General features: G+C 43.6%; 1 protein-coding gene across 4 annotated transcripts in view; it reads left to right on the top strand.

Annotated features, from left to right (window-relative positions):
• Positions 1 to 26,260, top strand: part of wdr7 (WD repeat domain 7) — a 561,078-nt gene that overhangs the window by 130,011 nt on the left and 404,807 nt on the right. For all 4 annotated transcript variants that reach the window (XM_033033128.1, XM_033033119.1, XM_033033110.1 and 1 more), the window contains 2 exons: positions 1,472 to 2,232; positions 17,203 to 17,288. In XM_033033128.1, the coding sequence (XP_032889019.1) occupies positions 1,472 to 2,232; positions 17,203 to 17,288 (847 nt within the window). The remainder of the gene's footprint in view (positions 1 to 1,471; positions 2,233 to 17,202; positions 17,289 to 26,260) is intronic.

The raw sequence follows: 26,260 nt of genomic DNA, 5'->3' as shown, positions 1-26,260 counted from the left end.
ACACTTCTTGCAACAGTTTCCCTCCATGCCCTATGGTGCACATCTGCCGTCATGCGCTAAAATCCTCTGGGCCTTTCTCAGTCACTCCTGCAGCTCAGGGCCTCATTCTCCCAACGTGCCATGACCCTCTCCTTTACTTCATCCTCTGCCTGAACCACACCTTCAACTTATACTTCTTCTCCTACCTGCCATCTACCAAGGACTGCATGCTCGTCCGTTCCATGTCCGAGGCTCCACCTCCGCCACAGGATCAAGCTGCTCTCCCGACTGCCTCCAGGCCGGAGTCCCCACCACAGTATCAAGCCATGTGCCCTAACGCCTGCAGGACAGGACTCCCGACAACATCGACGCTGATCAAGTGGGGTCTCCGTGCCGACATCACTGAATCACGTTGGATGCCTCAAAGCTGGGGCCGCTGCATCTACGGAGTCATGCAGTTCCCCGGGCTGCCTCCAAACCAGAGTCCTTGATGCCGACACAGCTGGATGGTCCCAACGTCCTCCCTCTGATGCTGACCACACCACTTTCACCACCCCTCATTCTTACACCACCCCACAAACTCCTCACACGTCTGAGTCCCTTCTCTTCCATCGCTATACCTCCACTGAGCATCCCCCTCCCCCATGCCCTCATCTGACCCCAGTCAGAATCCCTGTCATGCCTTCACCATCCAGCCCTGACCTCTCCCTCTCCATTGCTGAACGGTGTGTACTTAGTCTTGCCGATGTTCCCCTGCGCCGCCACCTCAATGCGTTCCAAGACTGCCATGATGTGGAGCTCTTCTACCCTGGCCTCCACCTCCATGACTATTTCTTTGGCAAGGCGTCCTGGCTTCCCAATGAAGATCCCTTCACCGTTCTCCTGCATTCCTGTTCCTCCTGGACAACCCCTGCTGGTCTACCATCTCTCAACCTTTTCATCTGTATCTGCTGCCAAAATAAAATCAGTCTGGTGATGGGTCCCGACCTGAAACGTCATCTGTCCTTATCCTTCCACAGGTGCAGCTTGACTGGTGAAGTACCTCCAGCACATTGTTTTTGCTCACATTTCCTGCTTCTGCAGTCTTTCGTGTTTGCAAATAATTTTACTGATTTTCTTGGACTTTTAATCAAACAGATTGATCAGTTGACATTTAAAGCTTCAAATGCTAGTGTAAAAATTGGTGTTTCTTGTCGTGGGATTGCTAAAGGGATAAGAGAACCTGCACATTCTGAATTGTGGCAAAGGATCACATATCAAGTGGATGATAATGATTAATGGTCAATAGATGTAGTGGTCTCGAGATGGTAAAGATTCTCATTCCAATACAATTATATTGCCTTCAAGTAAAGTTAGTTAATATTAATTTATAGTGTTGAATTATTTCCAAGAGGTATTGGGATATGTTAGTGTGAAATGTTTTGCTTGGAAGTTTCAATCTGTTGTCTATTAATTTGTGTGTTGACTTCAATTGTTTTGGCTTTTTCTGTAGGGGGCTTTGCCAAAGTACTCCCACAATGCACTTATGGTGCAAGCCATGAAGACCAATCTGATAGACCCAGATATCCATATATTATTTTTTGATGTGGAAGCACTGATCATCCAGCTACTAACGGAAGAAGCATCCCGACCCAATCCCACTCTTATTTCTCCAGAGAGCCTCCAGAAAGCACCGGGCAGCACTGACAAAAGCAGCTCGTTCCTGACAGGGAAGAGAGCAGCAGTCCTCTTCCAACAAGTGAAGGAAACGATCAAAGAGAATATTAAAGAGCATTTGCTGGATGATGATGAAGATGAAGATGATGACATAAAGAGGCAGAAGAGGGAAGAAGGTGGCTCTGAATACAAGGGCAACAGGTCAAAACCACTCACATTGTTAGAATATAATTTAACAATGGACACAGCCAAGTTATTCATGTCTTGCCTTCATGCTTGGGGCTTGAATGAAATACTAGATGAGATTTGCCTCATGCGACTTGGTATGTTAAAACCCCACTGCCCTGTATCTTTCGGTTTGCTGTCGAGGGGAGGACATATGTCACTGATGCTTCCTGGCTTTAAACAGACTGTTTCCAAGACGCTAGATGGTGCTGTTGAAAAAGGAAAAAAGTTGATTCTGGGAAACAGCACATACAATGTCTCCCGAGCAGTCACAACCCAACACCTGCTCTCTCTTATTTCCTTAGCCAACACGTTAATGAGTATGACCAACGCCACTTTCATCGGGGAACATATGAAAAAACTGCCACAAAGGTGGGAATTATTCTCAATTCTTATGATTTGAAAGCAAAATCATTTAATGTCAAAATTATCAATGAATTTTGATGGAGAGCTATTGTGAGAGAAATCCTATGACATAATAATTGTATTTTAACTTTGTTAACCCAATCTATTTTTGAGGTTTATATGGTCATGTACTAATAGGCATTGGTTTTTGATGTTTTTTAAAACTGATCAGAAAATACTATACATAAATACAATCAAGTCAAACTTAAATACAATAGATCGAGCAAAAGGAAAGGTACAGAGTACAGAATCTTGCACTCAGCAATTGTAGCACCGGTTCCATAGACAAATGTCCCCAATTGGGATAGAGGTGAATCAGACAATATGGGAGGACTGTTCAGAAGCCTGATACCAGAGTGGAAGAATCAATTCCCGAGTCTGTGGTGTGCACTTTGAGGTTTCTGTACCTTCTGCTAGACGGGAGCAGGGAGATGCAGGAATGACCAGGGTGGAGCAAGTCTTTGATTATGTTGGCTGCTTTCTGGAGGCAGCGTTAATTGGAGATGGAATCAATGGTGGAATGTCTGGTCTGTGTGATGGTCTGGGGTACATCTGCCACTCTGCAATTTTTGCGGTCATGGATGGAGTTATCCCTAAACCAAGCTGAGATGCACCCCAACAGTATGCTTTCTATGGTGCACCCGCAGAAGTTAGTGTCATTGAAAATGTGTCGAATTTCCACTGTCTTCATGAAAGGTAGTGGCGCTGGTGTGCTTCTTGGCTCTCGCATCAATGGGTTGTTTTTTTAATAGACTGGTGTTTATGCATGCCATTCTCTCAGACAAAAATAACAATTTTAAGAGCAAGGTATAGTTTCAAATGTGATGCAATTTTCAACTTTTTTTTTTTGTCTTGTCAACTATTCCTCAATTCACTTTCAACAAAGTAAATTACTTCTTCCTTTGTGGCTCATGTCCTGGCACTGTCCTTCAATGGATTCACCCATGTGCATCTGATTGTAGTGAGTGCCTCCTTTCATGTCTTTTTCATGTTAATTTTCACAACTGACATTCCACAAATCTTTGACTTTGTGTTATATATAATTTCTAATTTTGATAATTGGGGTATACAGTCACCTCGTGTTTTACGCGGAGGTTACATGCTTGAAAAGCAGTGCGTAAATCACAAACCGCGTAAATCGAACTTATGCCAGGCACTGCATGTTACTATACTGTCGCATTGTGCCAGACATAAATTTGAGCATGTTATTCCAAAAATAGGAGCGCGTAATTTAAAATGCAGTAATAATTAGACACTCGTATTATTCCAAAACTATGCAAATCAAGCATGAGGTGCCTGTATGTGGAGAGATACTGCTTACACATAAAAACTTGTATTTCTTCACTATATTCTCCTTTTGATCTTGAGGGTATTGTCACATTAGCGGGAAGTGGGTGAATTGAAATGAAAGTTAACAAAAGGAAAACCATCCTCTTTGGACTTTGTCTTAGCATCATCATTCTATCTAGCCCTTGGCTAAAGATGACTGGAGATATGAAATCCTAATGCATCACCTGTATCAACTCGTAAGAAACAGGAGCATGGGCATGATTGATCTGATCCAGGCCTCAATTCCACTTTCTTGCTCGCCATCCATGACTTTCGATTCCCCTGTAGGCTCAACAGCTGTTCATTGTGACCTTGAATATATCCACTGATTCAGCCTGCCCAGCTCTCATTGGCGGATAATGATCTTATGAAGGAAACAATTATCCATCCTTGACCCTTGAACCTGAACCTATGGTCGCTCATTCAAGATTCCTCTGAGGAGAAATATCCACTTAGCATTCAGTTGTTGTTATGCCTCCTCAAAATGTTGTATGTTTGATAGACACAAAAAACTGGAGTAACTCTGTAAATGGGCTGGATGGTTTGGAGTTTGTAAAATGTGTGCAGGATAGTTTTTTGCAGCAATACATAGAGGTACCTACTAGAGGAGGGGCAGTGCTGGACCTCCTGTTAGGAAATGAGACGGGACAGGTGGCGGAGGTATGCGTTGGGGAACAGTTCGGGACCAGTGATCACAATACCATTAGTTTCAATATAATTATGGAGAGGGTCAGAACTGGACCTAGGGTTGAGATTTTTGATTGGAGAAAGGCTAACTTTGAAGAGATGCGAAAGGATTTAAAAGGAGTAAATTGGGACATTTTGTTTTATGGGAAAGATGTGGAAGAGAAATGGTGGACATTTAAAGGGGAAATTTTAAGAGTACAGAATCTTTATGTTCCTGTTCGGTTGAAAGGAAACAGTAAAAATTGGAAAGAGCCCTGGTTTTCAAGGGAAATTGGACATCTTGTTCGGAAAAAGAGGGAGATCTACAATAATTATAGGCAGCATGAAGTAAATGAGGTGCTTGAGGAGTATAAGGAATGTAAAAAGAATCTTAAGAAAGAAATTAGAAAAGCTAAAAGAAGATATGAGGTTGCTTTGGCAAGTAAGGTGAAAGTAAATCCAAAGGGTTTCTACAGCTATATTAATAGCAAAAGGATAACGAGGGATAAAATTGGTCCATTGGAGAAACAGAGTGGGCAGCTATCTGCAGAGCCAAAAGAGATGGGGGAGATATTGAACAATTTCTTTTCTTCGGTATTCACCAAGGAGAAGGATATTGAATTATGTGAGGTAAGGGAAACTAGTAGAGTAGTTATGGATACTATGAGTTTCAAAGTAAAAGAAGTACTGACACTTTTGAAAAATATAAAAGTGGATAAGTCTCCAGGTCCTGACAGGATATTCCCTAGGACATTGAGGGAAGTTAGTGTAGAAATAGCCGGGGCTATGACAGAAATATTTCAAATGTCATTAGAAACGGGAATAGTCCCCGAGGATTGGCGTACTGCGCATGTTGTTCCATTGTTTAAAAAGGGTTCTAAGAGTAAACCTAGCAATTATAGACCTGTTAGTTTGACTTCAGTGGTGGGCAAATTAATGGAAAAGATACTTAAAGATAATATATATAAGCATCTGGATAATCAGGGTCTGATTAGGAACAGTCAACATGGATTTGTGCCTGGAAGGTCATGTTTGACTAATCTTCTTGAATTTTTTGAAGAGGTTACTAGGGAAATTGACGAGGGTAAAGCAGTGGATGTTGTCTATATGGACTTTAGTAAGGCCTTTGACAAGGTTCCTCATGGAAGGTTGGTTAAGAAGGTTAAACTGTTGGGTATAAATGCAGGAATAGCAAGATGGATTCAGCAGTGGCTGAATGGGAGAAGACAGAGGGTAATGGTGGATGGCTGTTTGTCGGGTTGGAGGCAGGTGACTAGTGGGGTGCCTCAGGGATCTGTGTTGGGTCCTTTGTTGTTTGTCATGTACATCAATGATCTGGATGAAGGGGTGGTAAATTGGATTAGTAAGTATGCAAATGATACCAAGATAGGGGGTGTTGTGGATAATGAAGAGGATTTCCAAAGTCTACAGAGTGATTTAGGCCATTTGGAAAAATGGGCTGAAAGATGGCAGATGGAGTTTAATGCTGATAAATGTGAGGTGTTACACCTTGGCAGGACAAATCAAAATAGGACGTACATGATAAATGGTAGGGAATTGAAGAATACAGTTGAACAAAGGGATCTGGGAATAACCGTGCATAGTTCCTTGAAGGTGGAATCTCATATAGATAGGGTGGTAAAGAAAGCTTTTGGTATGCTAGCCTTTATAAATCAGAGCATTGAGTATAGAAGCTGGGATGTAATGTTAAAATTGTACAAGGCATTGGTGAGACCAAATCTGGAGTATGGTGTACAATTTTGGTCGCCCAATTATAGGAAGGATGTCAACAAAATAGAGAGAGTACAGAGGAGATTTACTAGAATGTTGCCTGGGTTTCAACAACTAAGTTTCAGAGATAGGTTGAATAAGTTAGGTCTTTATTCTCTGGAGCGCAGAAGGTTAAGGGGGGACTTGATAGAGGTCTTTAAAATGATGAGAGGGATAGACAGAGTTGATGTGATCAAGCTTTTCCCTTTGAGAATAGGGAAGATTCAAACCAGAGGACAATGACTTCAGAATTAAGGGACAGAAGTTTAGGGGTAACTTGAGGGGGAACTTCTTTACTCAGAGAGTGGTAGCTGTGTGGAATGAGCTTCCAGTGGAAGTGGTGGAGGCAGGTTCGTTGGTATCATTTAAGAATAAATTGGATAGGCATATGGATGAGAAGGGAATGGAGGGTTATGGTATGAGTGCAGGCAGGTGGGACTAAGGGAAAAAAAAATTGTTCGGCGCGGACTTGTAGGGCCGAGATGGCCTGTTTCCGTGCTGTAATTGTTATATGGTTATATGGTTATATGGGTCAGGCAGCATCTCTGGATAATAGGAACGTGACGTTTCGTGTCGGCGACGGCGGTATTGCGGGGCAAAGATACTAGGTGCGTGGTGACGAAGGGTCGGAGCGAATGACAGGCCCCGCACAGCAGCAGCAGCGGCCGTGACAGCGGCTCCACCGCCTCCTCATCCCGCACCCCGCCCGGCGGAAGGAGACCTCTCTCTCCCTCCCTCCTCTCGGCCTCGGCGTGCGAGAGGGGTTGTTTTGAAAGCGCCGTTGGTGGATTTGCAAGCAGCGGCCGCTATCGCCCTGATAACGGCCGCTGCCTGCAAATCCACCAACGGCGCTTTCAAAACAACCCCTCTCGCACGCCGAGGCCGAGAGGAGGGAGGGAGAGGGAGGTCTCCTTCCGCAGTTTGAAGCAGCTGCACCAAAGATCCTATAGCTATAGGATCTTTGAGCTGCACTGCTCGGCCCCGCACATTGATGTTGGCTGGCGGAGGAGGGGAGGCGGTGGCGAGGAGATCACAACCGCCTCCCCCTGTAGCGGCAGCATTTTGGCATTGGACAGGGACGGCCAAGGCAGCGGGGCGATGTTGTCCGAGGAGTACTGACCTTCCTTCCTCCCCACCTCCTCTGCCCCTTCCACCCCTCTTATCCTGGGACCCCTCCTCTCCATCCCGCACTGATCCCCATTCCCTCCTCTATTCAGTCCTCACTGACATCCCCTGTGCTCCCCCATCCATCCTACACTGGTCCCCCAATTCATCCTGTACTGACCCCCCTTCCCATCCATCCTGCACTTCTCCCCCCATTCATACTGCACTGATCCCCCCATTCATACTGCACTGATCCACCCATTCATCCCGTACTGACCCACCGTCCATTTACCCGGCTCCATTCCCCCCATCCATCCTGTAGTGATCTCCCCATTCATATTTTACTGATCCCCTCATGCATCCTGTACTGATCCCCTCATTCATCCCGTACTGATCCCCCATTCATCCTATACTGATCCCCTCATTCATCCTGTAGTGATTTACCATTCATCCTGCACAGACCCTCCGATCCACACTGTCCTGAACCCCCACCCCCCCTCATTCATCCTGTACTGATCCCCCCCCCATTCATCCTGTGCTGATCCCCCCATAGAGGTTCAATGTTCAGAGCGAACATTGACTATGTTTGATAACGGAATGCAATCAAATGTGTTTTAATTCCCAATGTTATTATTTGTTTTGACACCTTTAAACATATTACCAAAAGAACATTTGTTGCAGTTTGGCAATCTCTTGTCAGTTAGTGTATTGTTTAAACTGTCAGATGGTTATAGTCGGTTTTAACAGCTATTATCATAAAATGCCTTTAGAAATTTCCTTGCAACCTGTATATTTTGTTATGGATAAATTATGTGGGAAGCCAGAGTGTTTCTGTACCAATAGCAATAACGACCCATGCTATGGCCATGTCATGGTAATTTTCAGTCCTTCACAGAAAACATGCTTGCATCAATCTGTAGTGTGCATGGTTAAGTATATATGTTACCATGGTCCAGGATTTATTGACAGGTTTATCATACGCTGAATAATCCAACCACATTTTTGTTTGGAAGTGAAAAGAACTAATAGAAATTGCATTAATTGCAATGTGTAAAAAGAGTTGAGATATTGTATTATAATTTTGCTGCATGTCATTGTGGTATATATCATGTCTTGATTGGTGAATATGTTTAGTTTGTGAGTTATTTGAAGCAGAAATAATATGTGAATGCAGACAAAAGTGCTGGAGAAACTCAGCGGGTGCAGCAGCATCTATGGAGCGAAGGAAATAGGCAACGTTTCGGGCCGAAACCCTTCTTCAGACTGATGGGTTTCGGCCTGAAACGTGGCCTATTTCCTTCGCTCCATAGATGCTGTTGAGTTTCTCCAACACTTTTGTCTACCTTCGATTTTCCAGCATTGCAGTTCCTTCTTGAACATAATATGTGAATGCTTCATTGAGCATAATTCCAACTGGTAACTACGCACTTCGTCCGAGCACATTATCGCACGCGTCATGCAAACCGTCTTAAATGACCACCTAAACTGTCATTTGGCAACCTAAAAAGCTGTCAAGGTTGCCCGGCTGGCAACAGGGAAAAAAAGTTAAGTGAGAGCCCTGACAAATAAATGTATCTTGTATCTTACATAGACATCTTGGTCGGTTGGGCCAAAGAGTCTGTTCCCTGCTGTATAACTCTGAATTTGTGCGTTTATTTATGAGGAGAAATGGTTTGCTGAAAATCTTTTAGAAGCATGAAAAGGAATTTGATTGAAACATTAAAAAAAAAAACAGATGGGTCTTGACAGGGTACATGTGGAGAGAATGTTTCTTTTTGTAGGAGAAAATAGAACAAGAAGTCACCCATTTAATACAGAGCTGAGGAAAATGTGTTTCTTGTGAAACTTTGAAGCACAGTTCCTTTTAAATTTGCCTTCTCAAAAATTTGAAGGCAGAACAAGACATATTCTTGATTAATAAGATGGTAAATGTTTACTGAGGATATTCAGGAATGCAAACTTGAGGGACAAATAAATCAGCCACATTCTTATTTAAGTGTAAAGCAGCAGGCAAGTGTGGCAAATGACTGAGCCCTGCCACTATCTTGTTTGCCTCAAATAACTTCAAATAACTCACAAACCTTGGAAAGTAATTATTTGAATAATTATTCGCTTCACTTTCATAACATTTGCTGCATTTGAAGCCACTTGTTTATAGGAGCCTTTGGGACATTTTCAAGCTGGCCTTTTCTCCAGCTTTATACAATACAATTTATTTGTTATCATTTGAACCTCAATGAGGTTCAAGCGAAATTTAGATCAGTTTGTCACCTGCACTTCTTAAGATTCAAGAGCCGTCAAATGGTACAACATAGAAATAGGTCCTTTGGCCTACAATGTCCATGCCTACCATCATGTCTCCTTTTCCCACTTGCCTGCATTAATTCCATATCCCTCTTCTGTTCCTGTCTATCCCAGACAGTTACGATACATCAAAAAAAAAAACTTAAATGCAAAATTATTTTTCTCTACCCTTGATCTCCATCTATTTATAATTTTAATGGCCAATGTTATGCATTACATTGATGTCCACATAATTCTAGAGTTATAGCATAGAAACAGGCCCTTCGGCCCAACTTGCCCACACTGGTCAATAATTCCCATCTACACTAGACTCACCTGCCTGCATTTGGCCCATATCCTTCTAAACCTGACCTATCCATGTACCTGTCTAAATTCCTGGCTTCCTATTAGATTTTTCCCCTCTCATCTTAAAACTGTATCCACTGGTTCTTGATTCCCCTACTCTAGGTAAAAGATCCTGTGCATTCACCCTATCTGTTCCCCTCATAATCGTAAACACCTCTATAATATCACCCCTCAGCCCCCTATGCTACAAGGAATATAGTCCTCGCCTGCCCAACCTCTCCCGATGAAGGACTCTCAAGTCATTGCAAAATTCATGTGAATCTTCTCAGCCTGTTTACAGTTTAACAGCATCCCTCCTACAGTATGAATTGCTCCAAATAATCATCACGCTCTGCATGAAAAACTTACTCCTCAAATCTTCTTTCAACCTACTCTCTCACTTCAAACGTATGCTTTCCCATTGCTATAACATTCATCCAGTATAGTCAACAAAACTCCAAGAATGGTCTAAATAATGTTTTGTACAGCTGCAACATGACATCACAACTCTTTTTCTGACGCTTCAGCATTGAAGGACGTGGCCAAAGGCCGACTTGGTTTATCTGTATCACCACGTTCAAAGCAATAACCATTACAGATGATAGTGAATGCATGATTTTTATTTAAATAACTTCATATTTTATTAATAGCATAACCATTCAATCATGGCTGATCTATCTTACCTTCTCAACCCCATTCTCCTGCCTTCTCCCTGTAACTTTTGACACCCTTACTAATCAAGAACCGGTCAATCTCCGCTTTAAAAATATCAATTGACGACCTCCAAACACAGTAATAGGTGCTGAAGCTGACACAGTTTCTTTCTCCAACGTTTGTTGACTGGAGGGTAACTCCTGTGGACTGGAGGGGAGCTAATGTAACTCGACTTTTTAAGAAATGAGGGAGAGAGAAAACAGTGAATTATAGACCAGTTAGTCTTACATCGGCAGAGGGGAAGATGCTTGAGTCGATTAGTAAAGATGTAATAGAAGCGCATTTGGAAAGCAGTGACAGGATCGGTCAAAGCCAGCAAGGATTTATGAAGGGGAAATCATGCTTGACTAATCTCTGGAATTTTTTGAGGGTGTAACAAGTAGAATGGATAAGGGAGAGTCAGTGGATGTGGTGTATTTGGCCTTTCAAAAGCCTTTGACAAGGTCCTACACAAGAGATTAGTGTGCAAAATTAGAGCACGGTATTGGGGATAGGGTATTGACATGGATAGAGAACTGGTTGGCAGACAGAAAGCAAAAACTAGGGGCCACTAGGGGCCACAATTTAAGAATAAGGATTGTTTAGAACGGAGAACGCCATTTAGAACGGAGACGAGGAAACACTTTTTCTCACAGAGAGTCTGTGGAATTCTCTGCCTCAGAGGGCAGTGGAGGCGGGTTCTCTGGATGCTTTCAAGAGAGAGCTAGATAGGGCTCTTAAAAATAGCGGTGTCAGGGGATGTGGGGAGAAGGCAGGAACGGGGTACTGATTGGGGATGATCAGCCATGATCACATTGAATGGCGGTGCTGGCTCGAAGGGCCGAATGGCCTACTGCACCTATTGTCTATTGTATTCTAGTATTGTAAAAAATAGGAATTAACGGGTCCTTTTCAGAATGGTAGGCAGTGACGAGTGGGGTGCCACAAGGCTCAGTGCTGGGACCCCAGTTATTTACAATATATATTAACAATTAGGCGAGGGAATTAAATGTGCCTGCTCCAAGTTTACGGACGGCACAAGGCTGGGTGGCAGTGTGAGCTGCGAGGAGGATGCTATGAGACTGCAGGGTGACTTGGATAGGTTTGGTGAATGAGCAGAAGCATGACAGGCAGTATAATGTAGATAAATGTGAGGTTATCCACTTTGGTGGCAAAAACCATGATGGCAGATTATTATCTGAATGGTGTCAGATTAAGAAAAGGGGAGGTGCAATGAGACCTGGGTGTGCTTGTACATCAGCCACTGAAAGTAAGTTTGCAGGTACAGCAGGCAGTGAAGAAAGCTAGTTGGCCTTTATTGCTTGAGGATTTGAGTTTAGGAGCAAAGAGGATGCACAGAATATCTTGCCCAGAGTAGGGGAATCGAAGACCAGAGGACATAGGTTCAAGGTGAAGGGGAAAAGATTTAGTAGGAATCAGAGGGATAACTCTTTCACACAAAGGGTGGTGGGTGTATGGAACAAGCTGCCAGATGAGGTAGTTGAGGCTGGGACTATCCGAACGTTTAAGAAACAGTTAGACAGGTACATGGATGGGACAGATTTGGAGGGATATGGACCAAGCGCAGGCAGGTGGGACTAGTTGTGCTGAAGGGCCTGCTTCCACATCGTATCACTCTATGACTATTATTGTTATTGAGGAAGTGCAGCATAGGTTCACCAGGTTAATTCCCGGGATGGCGACACTGACATATGATGAAAGAATGGGTCGTCTGGGCTTGTATTCATTGGAATTTAGAAGGATGAGAGGGAATCTTATAGAAACATATAAAATTCTTAAAGGACTGGACAGGCTAGATGCAGGTACAATGTTCCCGATGTTGGGGGAGCCCAGAACCAGGGGGTCACAGTTTAAAAATAAGGGGTAGTCCATTTAGGACTGAGATGAGGAAAAACTTTTTCACCCAGAGAGTTGTGAATCTGTGGAATTCTCTGCCACAGAAGGCAGTGGAGGCCAATTCACTGGATGTTTTCAAGAGAGAGTTAGATTTAGCTCTTGGGGCTAAAGGAATCAAGGGATCTGGGGAAAAAGCAGGAATGGGGTACTGATTTTAGATCAATTTAGCCATGATTATATTGAATGGCGGTGCTGGCTCGAAGGGCCTACTACTGCACCTATTTTTCTATGTTTCTGTTCCCATTATTTAATAAAATCTATCATCTCAAAAATGGCCCACCAAGCCCATGGCAACTATGGATTACCCATAATACGAATCCCTTTTACCAGCCATAACCTGCTATGCGTTGTCAATTCAAGTGGTCTTCTTGCTATTTCTTAAATGTGGGGGGATGTACCTTTCTTCCCGTCTACTCAGGCAATATATTCCAGATTTGTAACAATCTCAGGGTAAAAAGATATTTCCTCACATCCCCCCAAACCCTCTTACTCTAAACATCCCCCTGCTCTTTAATTTTAAATACCTCTCAAGGGAAAAACGTTTTTGTTGTACAATTACAATGTCTACGACCCTCATATCTCTGTATATCTCTATCAGATTACACCTTCGCCCCCTCTCTTTCAAGGAAACTAAACATATTCAATCACTCCTCAGAAATGAAATACTCCATCACGGGTACCATTCTCATGAATCTCCTCTGTACACTCTCCGGTGCAGTCATATCTTCCTACATGGCATAGGGAAACGTGAAGTTATCACCTGCAAGGTAGTAAAGCACATGTCTCAGTATTGCATGGTGCCAGCCTAAGTTAAAAACTCAAATCTCGACATGAGACTAAGGATGCTCGAAACCAAAATCTCACACGGGAGAGAGCGGTAACACGACACCAGGCTAAGGATAAGGAACTTCGATTGATTGTACTGATAATAAACAAAGCCACTGAAGAATAGGATGAAGGGTCTGCTGCGTTTTTTTGTGGAACAGGGTAAGGACTAACCTTTTGGAAAAAATGAAGGTGAAGATTCAATCAAGTTTACATCGTAATACAAAATGGCACAAAGTGCTGGAGTAACTCAGCGGGTCAGGCAGCAACTCTGGAGAACATTTCGGGCTGAACATTTCAGAGTGATTGTGGTGGGAGTGGCAGAACAAAGTCTGGCAAGATACAAGTTAGGGGAGTGGGGTTTGATAGGCAGATGGTTGGACAAAGGCCAGAGATAAAAGACCAGGTGTGGTTAGAGGAAGTGTTTAAAAGGCATTTGAATAGGTACTTGGGTAGGAAAGGCACAGAGGGAAACGGGCCAAATTGGATTTGCATAAATCTAGGCCAGCATGGACAAGGTGAGCCAAAATGGCCTATGCTGTACAATTCCATAAATGTTAGGGCACGATTGAAAGATGCAAATAATGTACTTCAATTTTGGTGGACAAATTATTTAATGTGTTTAGTGAAGTAGCAAATAAAATATTTTACAACTGATAAAACACCTGAAAGGTGTACATCCACCTTGAATGAAAAATCAAAATGTAATTATTATCCAGATTGAAGCTTAACAATGTTAAGAACTAAACTAAAATGATTAATTGAATAAGACATCATTTAAGTTTGATGACATTTGAAGATGGAAATAAAGCTGGGATACAAAGAGTAGGGATTAACGTGGATAGAGTTCAGTATTGATGTGGATAGAGAACTGGCTGGCAAACAGGAAGCAAAGAGTAGGAGTAAACGGGTCCCTTTCAGAATGGCAGGCAGTGACTAGTGGGGTACTGCAAAGCTCGGTGCTGGGACCGCAGCTATTTACAATATACATCAATGATTTAGATGAGGGGATTCAAAGTAACATTAGCAAATTTGCCGATGACACAAAGCTGGGTGGCAGTGTGAACTGTGAGGAGGATGCTATGAGAATGCAGGGTGATTTGGACAGGTTGGATGAGTGGGCAGATGCATGGCAAATGCAGTTTAATGTGGATAAATGTGAGGTTATCCACTTTGGTAGCAAAAACAGGAAGGCAGATTATTATCTAAATGGTGTCAAGTTAGGATAAGGGGAAGTGCAGCGTGATCTGGGGGTCCTTGTTCATCAATTACTGATAAGTCAGCATACAGGTACTGCAGGCAGTGAAGAAAGCGAATGGCATGTTGGCCTTTATAACAAGAGGAGTTGATTATAGGGGCAAAGAGGTCCTTCTGCAGTTGTACAGGGCCCTAGTGAGACCACACCTGGAGTATTGTGTGCAGTTTTGGTCTCCAAATTTGAGGAAGAACATTCTTGCTATTGAGGGAGTGCAGGGTAGGTTCAAAAGGTTAATTCCCGGGATGGCGGGACTGTCATATGCTGAGAATGGAGCGGCTGAGCTTGTATACTCTGGAATTTAGAAGGATGAGAGGAGATCTTATTGAAACATATAAGATTATTAAGGGTTTGGACACGCTAGAGGCAGGAAACATGTTCCCGATGTTGGGGGAGTCTAGAGCCAGGGGCCACAGTACAGGTGCACAACATTTTATCCAAAGTTCCAAATAACGAAAAGCTCCGAATAGCGGACATTTTTTCGGTCTTTGAAGAAAGGTCCTTGAAGACGTTCACCGAGGGCGGCCCGCAGAGGTGACAGCGGAACTTCCGGTCGGTCCTCGAAGAAAGGGGAACTACATCCCCATTCATAAAAGAGAAGGTGAGGGTATATTGCGCGGGAGGGTTAATAATTGACAATCTGCTGCTGCCTGCCCGCTGAGTTAAAAAGTTCCCACGGTAGACTAACGATACACAGTGTATCGTGAGTCTTGCGTGGGAACTTTTTAACTCAGCGGGCAGGCAGCAGCAGATTGTCGCTCCCTTCAGTTTCACCCCACCTACACCCCTCTGCTTCCCGGCCATGTGTGTGACCCCTTCCCTCCCCTCTCCAGCTCCCCGCCCATTGCACCGGCACGGGGGCTTTGCACTGTCTTCACGTCGGCGATGCCAGCAGGTCAGTGCCAGTCACCGGAGACGTCAGGACCAATGGGACACCGACCCCCAGGCCCACTGCAAGCACGGAGATCCCAGAGACCCACAGCCAGCAGCAGCCCAGCCCCGTTCCAACTCCAGAGGAAAACTGCAAACTGGCCGGAGACGTCAGGACCACCAGAAGCCGCTCCCCGATGGGCCGCTACGGCGACAAGTGGCAGTTCGCCCACAGCCCGAGCTGCGCCCCCTCATCGGGACACCGACCCCCAGGCCCACTGCAAGCATGGAGATCCCAGATCAGCAACTCCAGCCCAGCCCCGCTCCAACTCCAGAGGAACACGCTCCCCGTAGGGGCAGAAGCTGATGGTGTGCAAGGTACGTCTTGTTCTTGGGGTGGCGCAGCTCGGGCTGTGGGCGAACTGCCACTTGTCGCCGTAGCGGCCCATCGGGGAGCGGATTCCTCTGGAGTTGGAGGGGGAGGGGGGTATTGTGCTGTTTGATCGCCCCCTGCTATCCCAGGGACAGGGAGACACAGTGGCTTTTGAGACTGGTGGGCAATCACTTCCAAAGTTCTGCCACACAGTCAGTACACCTCTCCTACACTGCATTTCATACAAACATTTATTCTGCAAGAAAAAACTACATTGAAGACTCAAACTCGCGACCGAGTAACTGCCGGGATCGAGGCGCAAACTCGCGACCTTGCGGATATGAGCCGAGCACTCTACCACTGAGCCAGCCGTTAAAATCTACGCTAAAAATCTTCCATTCCGAAGGCCGAAAAATTCCGAATTACGAAAAGTGTCTGGTCCCAAGGCTTTCGGATAAAAGGTTGTGCACCTGTATAAGAATGTAGACAAAAGTGCTGGAGAAACTCAGCGGGTGCAGGAGCATCTATGGAGCGAAGGAAGAAGGGTTTCGGCCCGAAACGTTGCCTATTTCCTTCACTCCATAGATGCTGCTGCACCCGCTAAGTTTCTCCAGCACTTTTGTCTACCTTCGATTTTCTAGCATCTGCAGTTCCATCTTAAACACAGATTAAGAATAATGGATGCCATTTAGAACGGAGATGAGGAAACACTTTTTCATACAGAGTTGTGAATCTGTGGAATTCTCTGCCTCAGAAGACAGTGGATGCCAGTTCTCTCGATACTTTCAAGAGAGAGCTAGATAGGGCTCTTAAAGATAGCGGAGTCAGGGGATATGGGGAGAAGGCAGGAACGGGGTACTGATTGAGGATGATCAGCCGTGATCACATTGAATGGCGGTGCTGGCTCAAAGGGCCGAATGGCCTGCTCCTGCACCTATTGTCTATTGTACAGTTTTCCGAAGGTAATTATTTTGGTTGTGTTTAGGATTTAATAGTATTGAAATTAAATCTAACGTCACCAAGTATTTTTTCATTAGTAATTAATGATTCATAAAAGGAACCAAAGGGAATCTAATTTTCAGACTGAAACATTATTCTGTTCAGACCTATCAATTATTTGTTTCTCTTTGAAGCATTTGGAGGGAGTTTTATAATAATCATTTTGAGTTGTGCTTGAGACTTTTGTATTTATATTGGTTTCTGTTGGAACAACAAACTAAACATTTGTGATTTGCTTTGTTCTTAAATATCTTTGACATGTAGCCTAAATAGATGCATTTTAGTTCTGAAATGTCGTGGCGAAATATTCTCTGATTTATTATTTTCTTGTAGTTAAAGAGGTTGTAACCATAAGTCTGTGGTTACTTAGAGATTTGTTGATGAGATGGGTAGACACTGTAACTGACAACATATGACAGATGTGGTAGAGCTTCAAATTCTTAACCTCAAGGAATCCTGACCTGTTCTGAAAGACTTGTAATTAATATTTGATTTTTATTCCTTATAGACCACAGAAACCAAGCACCCTGGAGATGACTAAAGGGAAACCTTCCCCTCCAGTATTCAATGCTATACAGGGACAGATCAAACAAGGTAACTACAAAGCAAAGCTTGGCACGGACCACAGCATTAATGTGATGGGGGTGCACAGGGTGGTGGAGGGGGTTGATTGAAAGGCTAAACGCACTGCATGAAATTATTCCACTTCTTTTGCTTTTAAATATTTTTCTACTTTGCCAAACTCTGAGATTTAAAGTTCATTAATTCAAATAGAATATACAGGAGGTAATGGTGGAATGTAATTTTTATCCAGTGAATATTTTCATTAATTTAGCTGGGTATTTAGAATTATTTCTGCTTTTTATAATCCAAATGCATGTAAAATTTGGTGAGCAGAAAATATGTTTTAGCTTTGCTGAAAAAATGAATGTTTTTATTGTACAAATTGCCTTTTCATATGAACTGTTGGTCTGGATTTACTTGCAAGGCCAACCGCAAGGTTAGCTTATAGGTCATCATTATTTTTAAGGAAAGTAATTTGCCACAAAACGATTTGGGTACCCATTGATATATGTCAAATTACTGATCAAGCATCGACATCTAAAAAGCCAATACCTGTAAAAGAACTGACACGTTTCAGAACAAAAATACCTGTCTTCCCTACCACTAATTCCAGCAATGTGCTGAAAAATAATGAAAAGGTTGTTTAATTCTTAACCGATCATTTTCCAGCAAATTATTCTTTTTTTTTTTCATATATTCCTGGTAACATCTTAGAAACAGCTGGCAGATCTGCTACCTCACAGTGTCAGAGACCTGGGTTAAATCCTGACCTCGGGTGCTGTCGATGTGGGGTTTGCATGTTCTCCCTGTGATCAAGTGGGTTTCATTCAGGTGCTCCAGTTTCCTGAAATGGACTTTGTAAATTACCCATGGTGTGTAGCTTATGGATGCAAAAGTGAGAGAAGATGGAACTTTGATGGCCCCGACAGCGAATGAATCGACAGCCCCGACCGCGGATGAAATAGGAATGCGGGGAGCCGCTGTGGTGGATGTTTATGTTCAATTTTATTTTGTGTGGTTGTGTGTCTTACTGTTTTTCGCTTGGTGTGGCCGTATGGTAACTCTAATTTCACTGTACCTTATGGTACATGTGACAATAAACCCATCTTGGATCTTGAATCTTGAACCAGTGTGATGAGCTTGGACTCAGTGGGCCAAAGAGCTTAATTCCATGTTGTACCTTTCAATTCATTTCAATTATCTTGCTTACATTTATTGAATTGGAAGGGCTTTATGTAGTTATTTCCACCTCAGTTACCATTCACTAAATGAAACTTGCAAATAGCAAGAAGCCCCGACACCTTTTCCCACAGGATGCTTTGGTCAGAGAAATAGATTCTCCCTGAATCAACCAGTGTCAATCTCTGTCAGGATTCCGTGGACTATCGTTTTAGAATGCGTTTATAAGCAACTTGCGTTACGATATGGTACGATAGAACTTTATTTATCCCAGGAGGGAAATTGATCTGCCAACAGTCATAAAAACACAAAATACATGTGCAAAGATTGGGGGGGGGGGGGGGGGGGGTGGTGCGCGAGGGCGCGAGAGGGAAGGGTAGTCAGCCTACCCCACGACAGAAGGGGGATTTTTCAATAAACATTATCTGTGGTGTTGCATTGTATTTCAGGGTTTTTCTTTATGATTGATAGGAAAATGAGCTATTTACTTTGGAGGATAGACTTTATATCAATTTCACCACACCAATTTGACAGAACTAACGTCAAGGAATGTTATATCAATGGAGTGAAGTTTGAGAAAAATGAATCAATTTGATAAGATAGCATTATAGCTTTATAATTGCTGCGATATGTAATTGCAAAAATGTTTGGTGTATTGTGCAGAATTAATGATATGTGTTTCATCCTGCAACTTTCATCCCAATTCCCAATCCACAAATTTTATAGCTTCCGATTGTGAGGTAAACAGCTGCTTCCCTTTTGTGTGTATGTTTTGTTTCTAAAACAGCTGTGATATCCTCCTTAATCTATTCCCCATCCAATTCTTCCAAAGCTTTGCACCTTATCGCAGATTTTGCTTTAGCCAATCATTCCATATAAGGTCTGCTAACACTAAGGTTAAATTGGTCCTGAGGCTCCTCTACCCAATGGGGAAACCTTTGATGAAACAATAATTTCCTTCCATTTATTCTGGTCTTCTGCCAACTTTTCAGTCAGTTTTATAATCCCATTGACATTGGAGATCCAGCTTTTTGTAGATTATTTTCTCTGACCAAAACATCCTATGGGAAAAGGTGTCAGAGCTTCTTGTTATTTGCAAAATTATTGCACTTTACTATTTACAACTTTGAGTAAGTACTTGTATTTGCTTAATTAACCCTAGAGTATTGTAATATTCATATCGCTACTTTAATGAATATTTTTTGAATCGGAATATAAAGTCTGGGAACTTGAGATATTAATGCAGTATTAATGAGTAAAACGTGTATAAAGAGAAGTTGGCAGTAAACAGAAACAGTTGCAAGCTCTCCCCTATGCCCCAACTGGACATTCCCCACACCCCACTTTTCCTTCCCCCTTCGTGATACTGGTTGGCAAGTACAGTTGCAGAACAGCCCAACGGACCTTTGAGGTGCAGCATCAGGCTTTTGCAGAGTGGAAAAATCTAATATTAGAGGGCATAACTTTAAGGTGCGATGCGAGATAGCTTTAAAGGAGCTATGTGGGGCTAAGTTTTTTTTACACAGAGGGTGGTGAATGCCTGGAATGCAGATTCTATCATGGTATTTAAGAGATTGTTGGATAGGCATATGGATATGCAGGGAATGGAGGGATATAGATTATATGCAGATTGATAACCGTTGGCAGAGTTACAGAGGTTATTGTTAAGAGCTACTTGCAATGGTACCACTTCCTCCAGCTTAGTTTGTAAGAGATAGTGCTCAATAATGGTTAGCATTTAGACATTTGAATGAGCATTCGCAAAATTTAAGAAAGACTAGAAATGCATAAACGTACTTCCAGCATCTCATAGAAACATAGAAAATAGGTGCAGGAGTAGGCCATTCGGTCAATATGATCATGGCTGATCATCCAACTCAGTATCCTGTACCTGCCTTCTCTCCATACCCCCTGATCCCCTTAGCCACAAGGGCCACATCTAACTCCCTCTTAAATATAGCCAATGAACTGGCCTCAACTACCTTCTGTGGCAGAGAATTCCAGAGATTCACCACTCTCTGTGTGAAAAATATTTTCCTCATCTCGGTCCTAAAAGATTTCCCCCTTATCCTTAAACTGTGACCCCTTGTTCTGGACTTCCCCAACATCGGGAACAATCTTCCTGCATCTAGCCTGTCCAACCCCTTAAGAATTTTGTAAGTTTCTATAAGATCCCCCCTCAATCTTCTAAACTTTAGCGCGTACAAACCGAGTCTATCCAGTCTTTCTTCATATGAAAGTCCTGACATCCCAGGAATCAGTCTGGTGAACCTTCTCTGTACTCTATGGCAAGAATGTCTTTCCTCAGATTAGGAGATCAAAACTGCACGCAATACTCCAGGTGTGGTCTCACCAAGACCCTGTACAACTGCAGTAGAACCTCCCTGCTCCTATACTCAAATCCTTTTGCTATGAATGCTAACATACCATTTGCCTTCTTCACTGCCTGCTGCACCTGCCATGCCTAATTTTAATGACTGGTGTACCATGACACCCAGGTCTCGTTCCATCTCCCCCTTTCCTAATCGGCCACCATTCAGATAATAGTCTATTTTCCTGTTTTTGCCACCAAAGTGGATAACCTCACATTTATCCACATTATTGAATTGAATCCTTTATTTGTCATTCAGACCTTTCGGTCTGAACGAAATGTTGTTGCCTGCAGCCATACATGTAATAATAACAACACACAATAAACACAAATTAACATCCACCACAGTGAGTTCACCAAGCACCTCCTCACTGTGATGGAGGCAAAAGTCTTAGAGTTACTGTCTCTTCCCTCCTCTTCTCCCTCTGCGCTGAGGCGATACCCCACCGGGCGATGGTAAGTCAGTCCCGCGGTTCAGGCTCCGCGGCCCGGGGGTGGTCGAAGCTGCCGCCCTCCAGTCCAGCGGACGTAGTTGTTGCCACGGGCGCTCCGGAAAACAGGCACCAGCCTGTGACCTGCGAGCTCCCGACGATGTCGTCCACTGGCCCGCGGCCGAACCCCGGATTCAGGTCGATGCCGCCAGAACGCCGCCACAGCCACCGGAGCACCGTCTCCGCCCCGCAACGGGCCGCCCACACGGCAGCGTCTCAGCCCCGCACCGGGCTGCCGCCACGGGAGCACCTTCCAGCCGAGAGCCGGTCCGCCTACACGGGAGCACCTTCCAGCCGGGAGCCGGTCCGCCCACACGGGAGCACCTTCCAGCCGGTAGCCGCGCCGCCCACACGGGAGTGTCTCAGCCCCGCGCCGTCCGCCCTCACTAGAGCGCCGAGTCGTGCCGCTGCCCGAACGCCGCCGCTGCTCGAAGACGGCCAGCCTCGCATTGGTAAGTCCTGGCTGGCTCTACCTCTGGATCCTCGAGGTCGGCCGCAGGTTGGAGGCCGCCAGCTCCGCCATTAGGCCTCAGCTCAGGCGGGGGAAGAGAAGGGGGATACGACAAAAAAGTCGCATTCCCCCGAAGGGAGAGACAGAAAGCCCTGTTTCACCCCCCACACACATAACACCACCTATAACCAAAAATTTAACTGAAATAGACAAAAAAACAACACAAAAAAGTAAAAACAGACAGACTGCAGGCGAACCGCAGCCGTTTCAAAGTGCCGCCACTTCCGGATCTGCCATGCATTTGCCCACTCACCCAGCCTATCCAAGTCACCTTGCAGCCTCCTAGCATCCTCCACACAGCTAACACTGCCCCCTATCTCCTTACACATACAGCAGTTCCTCGTTACACATGCTATTGGTAGAATTTAGTTCCAGCAATTAAAGACTGACAATATTTTTCCAAATTAGATTCATGTGCGACATTGTTTTCGTAATTGTCACCCTCGTTTAATTTAGTTTATTGTTGCATGTACCGAGGTACATGCTTTTGTTGCCTGTACTTTTCCCTGTACCCTGTACTGTTCAGTGGAACACCCAGAGAGCTATGAATCTATGGAATTCTCTGCCTCAGAAGGCAGTGGAGGCTGATTCACTGGATCCATTCAAAAGAGAGTTAGCTCTTGGGGCTTGCGGAATCAAACGATATGGGGAGAAGGCAGGAACAGCGTACTGATTGTGGGTGATCAGCCATGATCACATTGAATGGTGGTGCTGGCTCGAAGGGCCGAATGGCCTACTCCTGCACCTATTGTCTATTTATCTATGTAACTAAACACAGATTTGGAAGATGCGATTAAAAAATGTTGTCATGTATTGCTGTATTGCATTTTGCTGGTGGATGCAACCATGTAATGCAACCATGATGAAAGGAGTAACGCTTAAATTGCTAGATAGGATGCGAATCAGTCCAGCATCTTTCTTGTGCTGATTGGTGTTGAGTTTTATAAACTGCCTTCATCCAGCTGATTAGAGAATATTTGATATCATGATTTGTGCCGTGCAGATGGTGTGAAGGCATGTCATTTGTTATAGAACACCTAGCTTCTGTCTTGTCACTCTGGGTTGTCACTCTCAATTCATCTCAACAGTTCAACTTGCTCCCAGTTTCGTCCAAGGTTTCAGTGAGTGCCAGAGATGGAGGTGGAACTGGGATTTCTCATCAGTGCTGCTTGAATGTTCTGTTGACACCATCTTCCTCTACATGAATAATTGAGGGTTGACTGATTGGGCAGCAAGTGGTGGATTTCAATTTGCACCGCTGCTTCTGAACACGGAATGTATAAGCAGTTTTCCAAAAGGGCAGGCAGAACCAATGTCATATGAAGAGGTTACAGTGGGTCTCAGTTGAATAGAGGAGATAAAGTGCTGCAGGACATAACCTCAGATTTAGAAGACCAAAAAAGCACATAGTCTAGGCAATTAAAGCAATGGATATTACAAATCTTTGAAATGCATATTTCAATCACAAAGCTATATTTGGAATGATTATTTTAGCTCTGCCATATTTTTAAAGAAATCGGCATCCATGGGATTTTCAATTAGCTTTCTGTTGCAGGGTTATTATTTTTGTAAGAAAGAGTACCAATGAATGTACAAATAGATCTCTTTATTCACAGAGCATAGAACTTTGAAAAGTATAGTACAAAAACAAAAAAACAAGCTTAGCAAACGGCCCGATGCCAAGTTAACCATATAACCATATAACAATTACAGCACGGAAACAGGCCATCTCGACCCTTCTAGTCCGTGCCGAACACGTATTCTCCCCAGTCCCATATACCTGCGCTCAGATCATAACCCTCCATTCCTTTCCCGTCCATATAACTATCCAATTTATTTTTAAATGATAAAAACAAACCTGCCTCCACCACCTTCCCTGGAGCTCATTCCACACAGCCACCACTCTCTGAGTAAAGAAGTTCCCCCTCATGTTACCCCTAAACTTCTGTCCCTTAATTCTCAAGTCATGTCCCCTTGTTTGAATCTTCCCTACTCTCAGTGGGAAAAGCTTATCCACGTCAACTCTGTCTATCCCTCTCATCATTTTAAAGACCTCTATCAAGTCCCCCCTTAACCTTCTGCGCTCCAAAGAATAAAGCCCTAACTTGTTCAACCTTTCTCTGTAACTTAGTTGCTGAAACCCAGGCAACATTCTAGTAAATCTCCTCTGTACTCTCTCTATTTTGTTGACATCCTTCCTATAATTAGGCGACCAAAATTGTACACCATACTCCAGAATTGGCCTCACCAATGCCTTGTACAATTTTAACATTACATCCCAACTTCTATACTCAATGCTCTGATTTATAAAGGCCAGCACACCAAAAGCTTTCTTTACCACCCTATCTACATGAGATTCCACTTTCAGGGAACTGTGCACAGTTATTCCCAGATCCCTCTGTTCACCTGCATTCTTCAATTCCCTACCATTTACCATGTACGTCCTATTTTGATTTGTCCTGCCAAGATGTAGCACCTCACACTTATCAGCATTAAACTCCATCTGCCATCTTTCAGTCCACTCTTCCAACTGGCATAAATCTCTCTGTAGACTTTGAAAATCTACTTCATTATCCACAACCCCACCTATCTTAGTATCATCTGCATACTTACTAATCCAATTTACCACACCATCATCCAAATCATTGATGTACATGACAAACAACAGTGGACCCAACACAGATCCCGGTGGCACCCCACTAGTCACTGGCCTCCAACCTGACAAACAACCATCCACCATTACTCTCTGGCATCTCCCATTCAGCCACTGTTGAATCCACCTTGCTACTCCACCATTAATACCCAACCATTGAACCTTCTTAACCAACCTTCCATGAGGAACCTTGTCAAAGGCCTTACTGAAGTCCATATATACAACATCCACTGCTTTACCCTCATCAATTTCCCGAGTAACCTCTTCAAAAAATTCAAGAAGATTAGTCAAACATGACCTTCCAGGCACAAATCCATGTTGACTGTTCCTAATCAGACCCTGTTTATCCAGATGCTTATATATATTATCTCTAAGTATCCTTTCCATTAATTTGCCCACCACTGACGTCAAACTAACAGGTCTATAATTGCTAGGTTTACTCTTAGACCCCTTTTTAAACAATGTTCTGGGTCTCTTAACCATATCTCCACATTCACCATTGGCAAATCAAGAAGTTTTGCTTGTTTTACGACTTTGGGATATCCCAAATTACTACTCAGCCAATTAATCATACTTCTGATGTGCAACACCCAATGTAAGTGCCTCTTAGCACTAACATCTGTAATTTATGAGAAGCCATCTTGTCGGCACTCTATAAATTCCTTCTCTTGGGATCCAGTACCAATGTGATTTTCCCAGACTACAAAATCTCTTCCCAATCTCTAGTTTAACCGCCCCCCCCCCCACCCCTCCCGAGTAGCACAAGCAAACTTCCCTTCAAGGATATTGGTCTAGCTCCAATTTGAATGCAACCCGCCCCTCGCGTACAGGTCACACCTCTGCCACAGAAGAGATACCAATGGTCTAAAAATCTGAATCCTTGTACCAACTCCCGAGCCAAGCATTCATCTGTGCTATCTTCCTTTTCCTGCCCAAACACGCATGTGGCACATGGAGTAATCCATAGTAAAAAGGATATGTTGAGTCAAAGGATTATTTGAGAGGTGATTAAAAAGAAATCATGGGCCTAGCATGATTTTACTAATGTGATGGGTAAAAGCTTTTCGCCACAGTAATGGAAATGATCAGAATATATCCTATATCTACAAAAGGGCATTCTGGAGATGTATCAATCAATGTATGCCTGACTCCATGCGGCACTAAAGTCATGTTTAAGATTCCACAAAGAAGGAGTCTGGTTGAGGAAAGATAGAATAACGTGATGATATGGTTGAGAAGGAGAAGGTTAAATCGGAAGTGTCAGTGATGCAGTTGAACAAAGGGGATTATGAAGGCATGAGAGGGGAGCTGGCCAAGGTAGACTGGAAAGGGATCCTAGCAGGAATGACGGTGGAACAGCAATGGCGGGAATTTCTGGGCATAATCCGGAAGACGCAGGATCATATCATTCCAAAAAGGAAGTAAGATTCTAAGGGGAGTAGGAGGCAACCGTGGCTGACAAGAGAAGTTAGGGATAGAATAAAACTAAAAGAAAAGATGTATAACACAACAAAGAGTAGCCGGAAGCCTGAGGATTGGGAAACTTTCATAGGACAACAGAAGGAAACAAAACGGGCAATACGGGCTGAAAAGATGAGGTATGAAGGGAAGCTGGCCAGGAATATAAAGAAGGACAGTAAAAGCTTCTTTAGATATGTTAATGGAAAAAGAGTAGCAAAGTCAAATGTGGGTCCCTTGAAGGCAGACACGGGTGAAATTATTATGGGCAACGAGGAAATGGCAGAAGAGTTGAATAGGTACTTCGGATCTGTCTTCACTAAGGAAGACACAAACAAT

Source organism: Amblyraja radiata, chromosome 1 (assembly GCF_010909765.2).
Source record: "Amblyraja radiata isolate CabotCenter1 chromosome 1, sAmbRad1.1.pri, whole genome shotgun sequence".
Taxonomy (NCBI): domain Eukaryota; kingdom Metazoa; phylum Chordata; class Chondrichthyes; order Rajiformes; family Rajidae; genus Amblyraja; species Amblyraja radiata.
This window is presented reverse-complemented; position numbering and strand designations above follow the sequence as displayed.